The 13,134-nt window shown below is 41.8% G+C and overlaps 1 protein-coding gene across 1 annotated transcript in view; it reads left to right on the top strand.

Moving 5' to 3' along the window:
* The first annotated feature begins 11,037 nt into the window (after positions 1 to 11,037).
* The window catches only part of mcm8 (minichromosome maintenance 8 homologous recombination repair factor), a 70,837-nt gene continuing 68,740 nt past the window's right edge, over positions 11,038 to 13,134 (top strand). Inside the window, exons 1-2 of the mRNA XM_041948117.1 lie at positions 11,038 to 11,175; positions 11,520 to 11,567. Coding sequence (XP_041804051.1) covers positions 11,038 to 11,175; positions 11,520 to 11,567 — 186 coding nt within the window. The remainder of the gene's footprint in view (positions 11,176 to 11,519; positions 11,568 to 13,134) is intronic.

Genomic DNA, 13,134 nt, shown 5'->3' on the forward strand with positions numbered 1-13,134 from the left:
CCTCCTGGCTCCTGGATTCCCCATTCTGGGCGAGGTGCTGCGTTTCCTTCTTGGCCGATGCATGTGGGGTCTTTGAATCACTCTTAGTCTCCCCTGGGCCCAGTTTGCCTTTGGGAGACCCTTCCAGGACCTGTTGCCCCAGACAACATAGTTCTCAGAGTCACAGGGATACACAAACCCCTCCACCATGACGAGGTGGTGTCTCCTGGAGTTGTGACACCTCTCAAATTTACTTTAAATTGTATATGAATAACCTCAGGTGAAGCCAGGAGGTTCATTCACAGATTCACTGATTGAACCTGATTTTTTAGGCTTTTTGTGCTACTCGCAGAGTCTTGAATACATCTGCCTTGTCTGGCTTCACAGTTGTGTGTCTGAGCTCTTTGACTTCTTTGTTATTGTCTGTCCGAGTGACAGTTTCCACATCTATCCAGTGCACCTACAGTCGACTGACTTTACCTGTCAGCGTATCTGACTGCTGTTTACACCTTGATGTTTTTTCCCCATCACACTTTTTTAGTTCCCAATTAAAATTCACAAGCAGTAATATATTTGTAGAATTGCATCTTTAGCTTGAATATTTCCTATCTTCATGGTATTTGCCAGGTACGTTCTGTCTGATGAGGCATTATCTTTCAAATGCAACTTAGATTCAAAATCACAAACACGAGAGCGGAGCAAGAGCTGCCAAACACCACTTTAAAACCGATTTTCAGGTTGCCATCTGCCCGATCTGTGAGTTACAAATCGCCAGAACGTACGTTCTCTGTAACGTAACACACATCACGTGCAGCGTGTGACAGCATCGATGAAGCCGTGCGTCTCCCTCGCTGACAAACCAAAGTTATCAATCTTGTTTTCCCTTCACGGCGCTCGCGGCTCAGAGAATTAACTCACTCACACAGAGATATGTAAACAGAGAATAAGATGGATTTCAGCCGGGGAGGAGATTTACACACCGGCCAAAATCAATACTGAATACAAAGTGGACTCTCAAACATATTATGGAATCTGGAAAAACAGCCTTCTTATGTGCCCAAATTTGCAAGATTATGGTTTCAGAATACCAATTATACCATGAAAATAAATGAAAGGCTTTGGAACGCCTACAGCTGCTTTTTGATGCATCTTTTCATTTTATTTATATTTTTTTGTCTGTAAATATACATCAAGTGTGTGCGTGTGTGTGTGTTAAAGCACCCACTCCAAGCAGACATTATGCACAGTTTTATAAACATAACGTAACATGCAACAGCTGACAGCATCAATGAAAATGTATATCTCTCTCACTCACAAACAAAACTAAATGCGCAGTCAATCTTTCTGTTTCCAGCAGGCACGCGCTCGGGGAATTAAATGACACACACACACTCTTGTCTCAGCCTCGCTAACGTGGTAACTAAACATCTCCTTTCACCGCTCGGGAAAGGGAATATCAATCCGAGCTTGAATACGAGAGTGCGCGGTTTAATTCATCGCGGCCGCTTCAGATGTTTTTTCTCCTTTCAAGTACCAGCGTTGCAGCCGTTGGCTCGCCGTGCGCTCGGCTAACATAATACACGTGTACGGCCTTGTTTTAAGCAGCAATCTTTCAGAGGCAATTGGCCCTATCCGGCGAGCCGCCACATCCTGTGCCACCCGGTAACAGCTTTCCAAGGCTTCTGATAGGCTGAGATGCCAGATGGCTAACAATGATGGATAGTTTATTTACTGAGCTGAAACAAGGTTGTGAAAAGATGTGTGTGTCGGGGGGTAGGGGGGGCGATTTCTCCAGGCGAGGCGGTGATGCTGTCCTTAGTTTTTCTTTTGTTTGTGTCCTTGCTTGTTTGATTTCTTTATGGTTTGTGCATCTGTTTCTTGTTAACTTGTTTTACTCAGTAGTTCGGTCAGTGTTTTCTGTGGCTGCTTTATTGAGATCTCTTCAGTTAGTTTGTGGCCTTCGCACGCGTTTTCTCTCTTCCTGTCTTTCCTTTTCACCATCCTGGTTCATATTTCTGGCACAGTGGCTTGTCTGCAATACTGTAAAATGATTTTTGACTGTGACTTTATATTTGACCTGGTGTCTGTGTGGGTGCTTGTCAGGTTTTTTCTGGATGAGAAGGTCGACACACAGGTCTTTGGTCTCTCCTTTTCTTTAGGTTTGACCCCCATTAACACAGATAGAATGACCTTTGACCCCTAAAAACTCCACCATAACCTTCCTGTTATTGTTGTCTATCTAATGATGCACAAGAGAGGGGGGACAGGTTAGAGGGATGCAGGGTTCATTCAGGACAGCAAACAGAGAGAGCGATACATTTGCGAGACTGCAACCTGCCTTTTAAAGTGTTTTATGTGGTCATTTTCTTTAACTCTTGTTCATTAAAGTTTTGGAAGTAAAAACTGCATTTTCCATTCAGTTTATCTTGCTTTTGGTGGTATCTTTGTTCCAAATCCTTAATTGAAATCAAGGGACAAAGCACATCAGAGTAAGATGCTTTTTTTTTTTTTTTTTTTTTTTTTGCAGATTAAAAGAAAGAAGCCAAAATAAAGTGGGAGGAGAGATATAATCAACAATGCATGCAGAGCTAAGAAAGAGCAGTTGACTACGAGCATTTATATGCACTTAAGTTAAAAGTTTACTTTGAGCTTTCTGCAGGAATCTGACTTCTTAACTTAAATGAAACCTGATTTCGCCAGCTGGATTTTAATTTAAAGTCCCACTTGAACTGAAATTGAAAATAAGTAACTAATACATCAATTTGTAAGATTCAGACACATTCGTGCCCTGAGGAAAAACTGTGTAATCTCTCACTAAAGAAGCAAGAAGCAACCTGTGTTGTCAGTAATAAATACACTTAAAATAATGGAGTAGCTCCTGTTGAGTTTGCACTTTCAGGGGCACATTCTGGTGCTGTATTCCTGCCATTACTGGAACAGCAGTTAGTGTCGATTGGGTGTAAATCTGCAAAATCACTCTAATTGGTGTGAGAACAGATCTCAGGCTTGAAAAAGCGACGGGGGGAAACCTTCCTCTTCCTTTCTGAATAAGAATTTGTATTAGAGCATTAAGAGCAGGCTCCCTGTTTCTTTTGATAACTTTAAATTTCAGTGCACTGTGTATATTTTGTGCACTGTTACATGTTTTAATGTGAGAGAATTACTTAGTAGAACTTCACTAAATGTATCCAGCTACTTTGTACAACTTCACACTGGCAACAATTTTTTTTTAATTTGTGTCTCATGACCAGTGATTTGTTTATTTTAAACTAGGGGAAGGCCCAAAATCCACCCCAGCCTAATGCTAACGCTAACACTAACTAAAGTCATGTCTCCCCTGAAATGCATGCTTCAGCACCACGGACAGCACCGTGGATTTATGTTGAATGATGATACTTCAGAGTCGAGTTCAGCAACATGTAGTCGAACTACGGCACAAACCTCAGTCAGGTAAAGGATCAATGATTCAGGTAGACTAGATGAACAGATCCTACTGAACAAGCCCTCTGGCCCAGTTAACGAGGGGGATGCATTTTGGTCATTTTGCTAACAAGGGGGATGGCATCCCCCCTCATGCCCCCTGAAGTCACCTCCTGGTTAACATTTATCACAGGCTTAAAAACAGGAAGATGGACTGAGGTCGTTCACATCAGCAGGTTTAATTTCTTGTTTAGAGAGAGGTTAAAATCAACACGTATAAAAGCTAACTCGGCTCCATCTCTGCTCCCAGTCTCTCCTGCATATTGGAAGACCAAACATAGAAACAGATGAGAGTGTGAATTTAGCTTTCATGTGCTGTTCCTTGTATCTTTAAAGCATCAAAACAATATGCAACTCCACCTCAGGCAACAGCATGTGAAAAGCTAATGGCTTTAACAGTGATGGCCTCTGTGTTGTTTTTGCATGCCAGAGACAGCAGCAGCATGAGAAGTGGTGATCCGAACTAATTGCAGAGATTTTCTTTTCTTTGTGGATTGAAGGTGCGCCTTCCTGAGATCTTACAACAAGTACGCCAGACATTTACACCTGCATTAGCATCTTTTATTCCTTTATTCGGATAAGATATCCAGACGTGGATCGCATGCTGATAAATGGTGTCCAGCCTGCTCTGTTTGGCTGTGATGTGGATGAAAGAGCAACAGACACATACACACAAACAGCGAACAACAGCAGAAGGAAACAGGAAGCAGGTGATGAGAGACGGCGAGCTTGTCCTGCTGCTGCCAAAGGAGGGGGGAAAAACATGGTGAGCACTGATTACTCTCTTTTCTCTCTCACACACACACACGCACACACACACACACACATTCAAACAAAAACACTAAGGAACTGTGATGGTGACAAGACACCACTACAAATCTGCTTACAGTCTGCTGAGAGCAATACGAAAGCTCTTCTATGTCAGCCTCTCTCTCTCTCTCTCTCTCTCTAACACACACACACACTTGCTCCATCGCCCGCTCACAGACACCAGTCTGAGGGATTTAATTGGGTCCTTTCAGTTTACCACTGAGCTGACGGCTCAAAGCAATTACTGACACAGACAGTCCCCGGCACACTACTGAGGAGCGCTTGATTTTCAGACAGCCACACCTGAGGGGCACTTGTCATCTATAACCTCAACAGCAGAGGGGTGCTTGTTTTGCTGACAAGCACGACTGTTGATCACTTGTTTTACAAAACACTCTGTGAGGGGTGCTTGTTTTCTTACGTAACAGGTACACCTGAAAACCATTTGTTCTCTGTTGCTGTACAACCACTGCGGAACAGCTGTACCAGTGTTTCAGTTAGAGAGGCCATTGAATGACTTAATCAATTACTGCATGCAAAAATGTGCTCATGTGAAAGTAATATCATTAAGTATTCATTAAGCAGAAGGACGGCGTTCAAAAAGTTACTGTATTTGAAATATTTCTGTCTCATGCAAGCAGAATTTTTTAATTTAAAATAAATCAAAGGCTGCTTTTTAGTGGCTGATCATGAAAAAAAATCTATAAAATGATAATAATCACAATAAATACAGATCTTTAACTAAATTTAGAGTAAAAAGTTGCAAAATAAAGTAAAGTACAAGGACCTCAGAATTGTAGAATGTCCTGAATTTCTATCACTGCTAGTTGACCAAAACATTTGGCACCTCCTATAGTTTCCATTTTGAAGACATAATCATAGTTTACTCTCGTGAAAAAATAGAGGCTGGTCATATTTCTTTGTGTGGAGAAAACTCCTAAAAGTGTGAGTGATGGTGGCTCCCAGGAGTCAGTGTTATTGTGTCTGAATTCCTGCAGAGGAGGGAGCGCAATAACAAACAAAAGAAAAGGGAAAGAAAGAAATTACACAATTAAAGTGAAATATCACTGTGATCTTTGACCAGGTAGAGCTGGGGGAGCGCTTTATGTATAGAGTCAGTAGAAAAAAAGACCCTCTTGTTGTGCAGCGAGAGCCCACAGAAGTGCACTTGTTTTCTTACAGCACAGCCTTTGAGAGGCTCTTAATTTTTAGACAGGGACAGCTGAGGGGGGATTTTTGTGCGCAATCACTGGTGAGGGATGTTTGATTTATGTACACGCAGGGCTAAGGGGCACTTGCTTTTTCTTTATTTATTTTCTATCTGCAGCACGTAGGCTGGCCCCTTTGATAAACAGATACCTGCATCTGAGCAAGGCTTGATTTTTCAACAGCCACCCCTGAGAGGCACTTGTCGCCTGTAACCTGCGTGCAGTGGGGTGCTTGTTTTGTTGACAGGCACCACTCAGGAGCACTTGTTCTGTGGACGAGCGCAGGTGAGAGGCTCTTGTTTTGGGGATAGGTACTGCTGAGGTGCGCTTGTATGCGGTCATCAACGACAAGAGCTTGATTTTGGGAGCAGGTGGCTCTGGAAAGCACTTTTTCGCAAACAGAGGTCAGTTTTCTTTGAAGAATGGCTGCAGAATTTAACAGAAACAGTTACACAAAGCCTTATTTTGACCTTACATTGAAGTGATGAGGCACAAATACAGCAGGATGATGGCCATAATCCAAAAGCAGAAAATATTTCATCTCAGCCATGTATGTGAAAAATATAGCCCCAGGTGCACCAGGAACGGCGCACCTGCCTCAAATCTGCATGCCTCAGGGGTTGCAAAAACATCTCCGTGTCCTCTGCACAAAAACAAATGGCCTGCACAGGTGCTGGCTCTGCGGGCAGACAGAATGGACATCTACCGTATCTGAAACATTACGAGTTATCAATAACCACATAGTGGTAATCAACCGATATGCATATGTGTTAAGCAGCAGCTGATCGCCGATTATGTGGATGACACTGTTCATCCGTTGTAATCGTTTTTAGCTACTGAAAACTTTGAACCACATTGTCTGCAAAGTAATTAAAGAGGTTTTAGCTTCCACTTCTACACATCACAGGACTCAAGGAGCCATCTGGCATCGTAGACACGTTTCTATTTACTGCAAAGTGCTTTGAAGAGCTCCTCACAAATCAAAGCAAAATAAACTGCGATACTGTACTCAAAGCTCAGGCGTGTTCTGCATCACTCTGAGTTACAAAATGTCAAAAAATACAAACGATTCAAATGATTCATGAAGTACAAAAACAAATATTCTCCATTGCACCTGAGAAGGGCACACTTCTTAAAAGAGAAAAACATGTTCAGCTAACTGACTCTGTCGAAATAAAGTTTTCTACTACTTTCTGAACAGTTTAGTAGATACAATCAAAAGATTACATGATGTGGTACAGTTAACACTCAGGTGCCAAATACTGAATTGCATACTGTGGAAAATCATAACAGAATAGAAATATAATGAGTGAGAAACAAGCCTAACTAAAAATCAGTATAACGCTGCAGGACCTGTACCTGACCTGGAATCCCCTGAAGAGGGCTTTGCATGCTTTCCTGAACTGTTTCTCTCCTGCATGGCATTTGACTGCTCTGTTGCCGTGTTGAGGCTGAAATTATTGATGTGAATGGATTGGAATGGAATCTGGCCGCTGCCCTCTCTTGGTAATACTAATGGCCTCCAGACAAGACTGAAAGCACTGACAAATGAGCTGCTGTATTTTCAGTGAACTTTGACACGGCAATTTCAGTCCCTGTCGGATCGAAAGCTTGTCTTTTGTTCAGCTAGCATACCTCACCCCTCTTCTATTTGAGCTGGGCTCACTTTTTCTATCCTCCTGCTCAATTAATGAAATTACGATCGCATGAGGGCTAAACCACATAAATAACATCTGTCGGTACAGGTGATGGCAGAGTTAAGACTTTGAAAAGCGGCTATAATTGATACATGTCTAAAAACAATCTGACAATGTGAAAGGGGTATCTCGTAGCAATGAATCTGCTCTCGGCTTTGCAGGGCTTTATAGCAGGCTTAGCAACTTTACCATTTCAGTTCACTCTCTCCTCTCTCATCACGCCGTTTTCTGACGCAGCTGGAGGCTTTATTCAGATGAAAAGCTTTGAAAAGCCACTGTCGACTACCTGCTGAGCGCCAAACTGCAGACAGACAGTTAGAGACGATCTGGTGAACATATCGTTTAGCATTTAGCAGCTAAAGTGCCAGATATTTTTCCAGGAGTCGGTAGAGACCAAAAACAGATTTAAAAGAGAGTAAATATTGGACTTACATTCCAAAAGAAGCAACTCAGATAGCATTTTAGCAACATACAGGTCAGTTAAAGGGAAACATTTTTTTTTACACATAACATTTATTATTATCATTATTATTATCTGCTTCATCAGGACTGTGTAGGTGTGGTTTGATCAGATTGATTGGCCTGATTAGTGGAAATAACCACTTTTTTTCTTCATTTTGTTCAGACAAAAACAGACAGAAATCTCTTAACTTTAATCAACAACATTGTTTGGCATAAAATGTGTTCATGTGTTCAGGATCTCAGTGCTTATTGTTTGTATCTGATTGAATAATAGATGTCAGGGCCTGAAAATGGATGTGATCCAACCCTTTTGTGAGGCTGCGTTTACCCCGGCTGTGCATCCAGATCTGCTGCCAAGACCCCGGTGAACTTTAAGTGAGGCAGCTATGCACCATTTAGGGATAAGACAGGCCTCTTTCCAAATGGATCATAGCTGTGTACTCTTTAGAAACACTCTATTTGCAGTTTTCTTAGCCGTGATCAAAGTCGGCTCCTGCTGGGTGAAGCCACATCGAACAAGGCTGAGAAACCTTCTCTCTTCACCCACTAATTGGAACTAGAGTTAAGATGTTAAATCCTGCTGAGATGTTTAGGTGGTCGCAGTTTTTCTGCTGTGTGCTGGTTTCTCTTTGCAGCTCTGAATGCGGAACACTTCTTTCTCTACTGAAAAGGGCTCATAGGAAGAGTTTGTCACAATCAAACCTACTTATAACCAGACACAATTCAAGTCATGTAGGTTTCCATGGCGATATTGACAGACAGCCAGATAAGCCAACGTAGTGCATGCTCACAGGAGAGAAGCTGCTCGAGCAGCCTCTAAAATGACAATTCATTGCTACTGCAATATGACTGAGATAAAGGTGTGTGTGTGTGTGTGTGTGTGTGTGTGTGTGTGTGTGTGAGAGAGAGAGAGAGAGAGAGAGAGCTGGGCTATGAGATAATTTGAAGACACAGATCATCTCACAGTCCTGACACATCATTAGACATGAGCAATCAGAAAACTCACAAGTGAGACAAAATTGGTGACAGAGGGAGATCAGTTTGCACAGATATCTGTGTGTGTGTGTGTGTGTGTGTGTGTGTGTGTGTATTTGAAAAGTGTGTTTGTAAAAGCCAAGGTAGTGACGTGCAGGCAGAGCTTAACAGAGCTGTTAATGGACATGAAAATGGTATCTTATTGGAAATGTAAGGAATAATGATTTTCAATAATTGTTTTAAAAAAAAAAAAAAAGCCAGCAACTGTCAGCCGTCCAGCAGGTTAAGATTTCTTCTACGAGATTCAAAATGTACAAATATTACAGCAATGTTATTGCTCCTCCAGGTTTTATGTGTTTAAGTGTAGATCATTATGAACACAGCACCAGAGGATACGCTGCACAAGAATAGATAAATAGATACTTTATTTATGTCCGGGACGGATTTGCATGTCACAATACGAATGGACCACAAGAAGTCATAACATGAAGTCTGTGCAAATTGCTGTAAGGTCTGCAAAATGGATGTAATTGTCAGTTCAAAGTTCTTCGTTAAAAAGATGCATGGCACTCTACCAGTTACAAAACTGATTGTATGTCCAGTTAGCAAGTCCAGTAAGCCCTCAGCAGCCACTTATGTCCATGCTTTGACAGAGAGGGGATGATTTCAACAGTGACAGTGAGTTCAGGGGAGGCTGCAACGTTTGGTGGTGAACGTTATCAATTACATCTTAAAAATATTGAAGGCAACAAATTCAACATACACTAACATTGTTTTCTGCTCATAAGCTACTTTTTCCCCCTTTACACTGTATTTAGCCAAACTGAATAAAACACTTTGATGAAGTTTCTCAGCTGAGACTTAAACAGAGTCAAGGTACAAAATGCTTGTGGTGGGACTGTGAGTCTTTAGCGAACTTTGAAAGTTATTTTTTGCTTCAGAGGAAGTCAAAAAAGCTCTTCATGTACAGTAGCACAGACACAGAAGAGTCTCTCTGGATGAGACTTCATGCAAAGGCCAAAGAGGGCATGACTGTGGTAGGAGGCAAAAGATCACACACTCCACACAGGAACTGAATCACATGATCTCATATTGGACAAAAACAAGGAAAAAAAAAAATCAATGTGAAATAGCTAATTTGCATTTTTGGTTCTTTAGAACGTTGAGTGTTCTGTGCTTTGATGTGTCACGGTAACACATCATCACATTCTAAAGCAGAAGCTTGCCTGTACCTGCAGACAGTGTATCAGCACACACTCGTCAGGTATCTGCAGGTGTTTCCGTGTTCGGAAAATCTCCTCTAAGGCTTTGACAACGTTCATTTACACAAGAGTTGATGACCGTGACCTCTGGAAACAATTAAGGTAAGTAAAGCTCGTTGTCTTGTTGTTGTTGTTTTTTCAAGTCCTGAAAACTAGTCTAATGTGGTGCTGTGCTGTGACTAACCCATAGAGATATAAATTGCTAGTTAATTCATTTCTAGCAATTAAATGTAAATGTGTCAACACTTATCAATGTAACAGTAACTAAGTGATGAAACAAAAACATTTCCATTTAAAACAAACATTCAACTATTATGTCAGTCAGGATAGAAATAAAATTCCGACACAGCATTATTCTGATCAACATTTTCAGGCAAATATGCAACAGAACTCAAACTCTTTCTTGTGAAAAATGATTTAAAATAATTGCAATTATTCTCAGTTTTTACATGGATCTTCTAAGTTTAAAGTGAATTTATCTTTTTTAGTTCAATGTGCATTCAGTGTAATTTTAGGCAGAACCTCGTAAGTTTATGTCTCAGATGAGCTACAATATAGGATTGCCTGTTAGCATACAGCAGATGACAGCTTATTCAGGGTTTAGTTCACAGTATATCCTTTTCAGGCATGAAATGTGTGACATTGCCAACTTTAGCTGTCTGTGAACATTATAGTTTCTTGTCATTCAAACAGTAATATTTAGTATCAGGTGTGTGATAGAGGCTGAAGTCTTTAAACTGAAGTCTTTACAGTGTTTCCTTTCCTTGCTTCACCTCTGTATTTTAACTAAAACAATTTTTTTTCTCATTTGTAAAGAACACCTGGCCAAGAGATCTCAAGATGGAGGGAGAAAAAGGGAACGCCACTGGTGTTGTCAGTGGGAGAAAGAGGAAGGCCAGCGGTGATGGAGGGATGGCATGCAAACGGATGAGGCGTAGTAGCCCCCTCCAGCCCCACTACACATAGTGAGGAGGATGGAAGGATCCGGCACGGCAAGAGGAAGGCCAGCGTTGATGCCGGAGCACCTGCAAAGAGGAGAAGGTGTGGTAGCATCAACGACACAACAAGAAAGGCCAGTGGTGATGCTGAGGCATCTGAGGAAGGGATGAGCTGTACTCTGAGTCCTCCACCTGTCAGCCCAGCACCTCTGGCTCCTCCGTTGTTATGAAGGATGTCAGTTCTGATGCCAATGGTCATCACATCAACCAGAACTCCTCCATTGAAATGGAGGAGGTAGGTGCTGATGACGGTGGAGGTCACACCAGCCAGAACTCCTGCGGCCCCTCAGCCGAGGAAGAGGGAGTAAACACAAGCAGGGGTAAGCTAATAGTGGGAAACAAAAGGACTTTATGAACTGACTGATTTAGACGACATGTTACTTCATTTTTATCTCAGGATAAAAAAGTTGCTTCTGTGTTTTTAGTACCATTAGCTCGCTTTCTTGGGAAGAGGAGGCTTAGGCTGTGTGTACAATGGCTTCTGCAAATCAGACCATTTACCAGAAAGTTTTTCTTCTCTCTCTCTCTCTCTCTCTCTCACACACACACACACACACACACACACACACACACAGTATACATACATACATATACATTCACTGATGCTCAGGAAGTACCAACCAACTGATTTGTCTTTTTGTCTTGCAGGTGGCCATCGAGCACATTCCCAGTGCGGATGTGTTACATGAAAAAGAGGTAAGTAATCTGATCTGATGTTGAAGAGTAACTGCTGAAATTCAAACTAAAACCTGAATATCAAATATTTCTTTCACTGTGCTGCTTTGGATGTGCAAACACATGCTGCTCACATATTAACTCTGTCATGTGAAAAGGTCATCATCTAAAAAAGTTCTTGCACACCTTAAAATCTTTGTTACAGGTGCATGGAAGTTGATCAGTTGAACAGTTGATCTCAAACCTTCATCAAGCAAAGTTGAGGTGAAGATGAAGGTCTGGGGACCAAAACTTTAACAAAGTAACAGTGCGGGTGATGGACAGTGTGCAGGATTATCTGATCTGAACAGAAAACACCATGTGGTCAAACAATATCCTGCATCATAAAGTTGGTTCTGGATCATTCAGAAAAGATCTGGAACAGGACAGACAGCAGAGAGTCATCAAAGACTTTCTATGATGCTGAATAATCAGCATTTGAGCATTAAACAAGACTTTTCGTGATGTTAAGAGAAATTGTCTGTTCAACATTTCCTCTATAGCTATGAATGTATATATGCTAAAGGGGTTCACTCGCTCAAGAAACCTTTTCCCATGAATAAGAGCTGTGTTGCACACAGTGCCAAGGTGCCACTGCAGCACAAAGCAGACTGACAGAGCTGAGTGTGGGCTGAAACAAACAACTCAATGTTAAAGGATTACCTTCTAATATCATTAATACAGAGAGTAGCCCAGCATCAGAGAGAGGACTCTTCCATCCCAGCTGTGTGCATTTCACCCGAGGTGTAATGCTGGGAATGTCCGATATGATCCGAGCCTTCAAGCCATGAACCCTGGCACGCTGTCGGGGTTCACGACTGTTGGTGGAAACAGTGACAGTTGTGGGAAACATTCTGATGGTCTCACAGCAACAATCATTACCTTGCTGCAGCCTATTCAATTCCCAGTGGAGGTTTTGTATTCTGCACACACAATGGAGTCCTTTTCAGACACAAAAAAAAGAGTAATCTGTGTGCACCATGAGCTCTCCCCTACCCGTCAGATTGCTCTGAATGGGCTAAAGGTCTCTTTGCACCCAAGTGTTGTGTACACCTCAAATGCCCAGGCTTTCTTACCTACCACTGTCCTCTGACTTCCTCCATACAGATTGTGTTATTGGATTCAATAATTTATCAGCCTGGGTCAACATAGCGGTCCCTCTTTCTCTAGCTGGAGCAAAACTGAACAGACATTTACACCCAGGTACACAAACACACACACAAACAGACAAACAGGAAATTTAAGAGTGAAATGAGGGAAGACAGACACAGCAAACAATGAATTAAAAGGGGGAAAGCATTGACACAGAGGACACAGAAGTAGCTGAAACTTTTCAATAGCATGGAGCGATTGAGGAACTTGAAGCTACTATAAACTGGCAGTGGCTGGCTGGTAGCCACAGAATATGACCAAACATGACCAAAACTGGACACAGCAACAAAAATATCCTCCAACAAGATCAGATCCAGCATGTTTATTCTTTGTTTTACTCTTGTGAAACCATTTAAATGCTTGCATGACAGTAGCAGTGCTTCCATCAACATGTGTT

The sequence above is a fragment of the Chelmon rostratus genome, chromosome 11 (assembly GCF_017976325.1).
Source record: "Chelmon rostratus isolate fCheRos1 chromosome 11, fCheRos1.pri, whole genome shotgun sequence".
In the NCBI taxonomy this organism is placed as follows: Eukaryota; Metazoa; Chordata; class Actinopteri; order Chaetodontiformes; family Chaetodontidae; genus Chelmon; species Chelmon rostratus.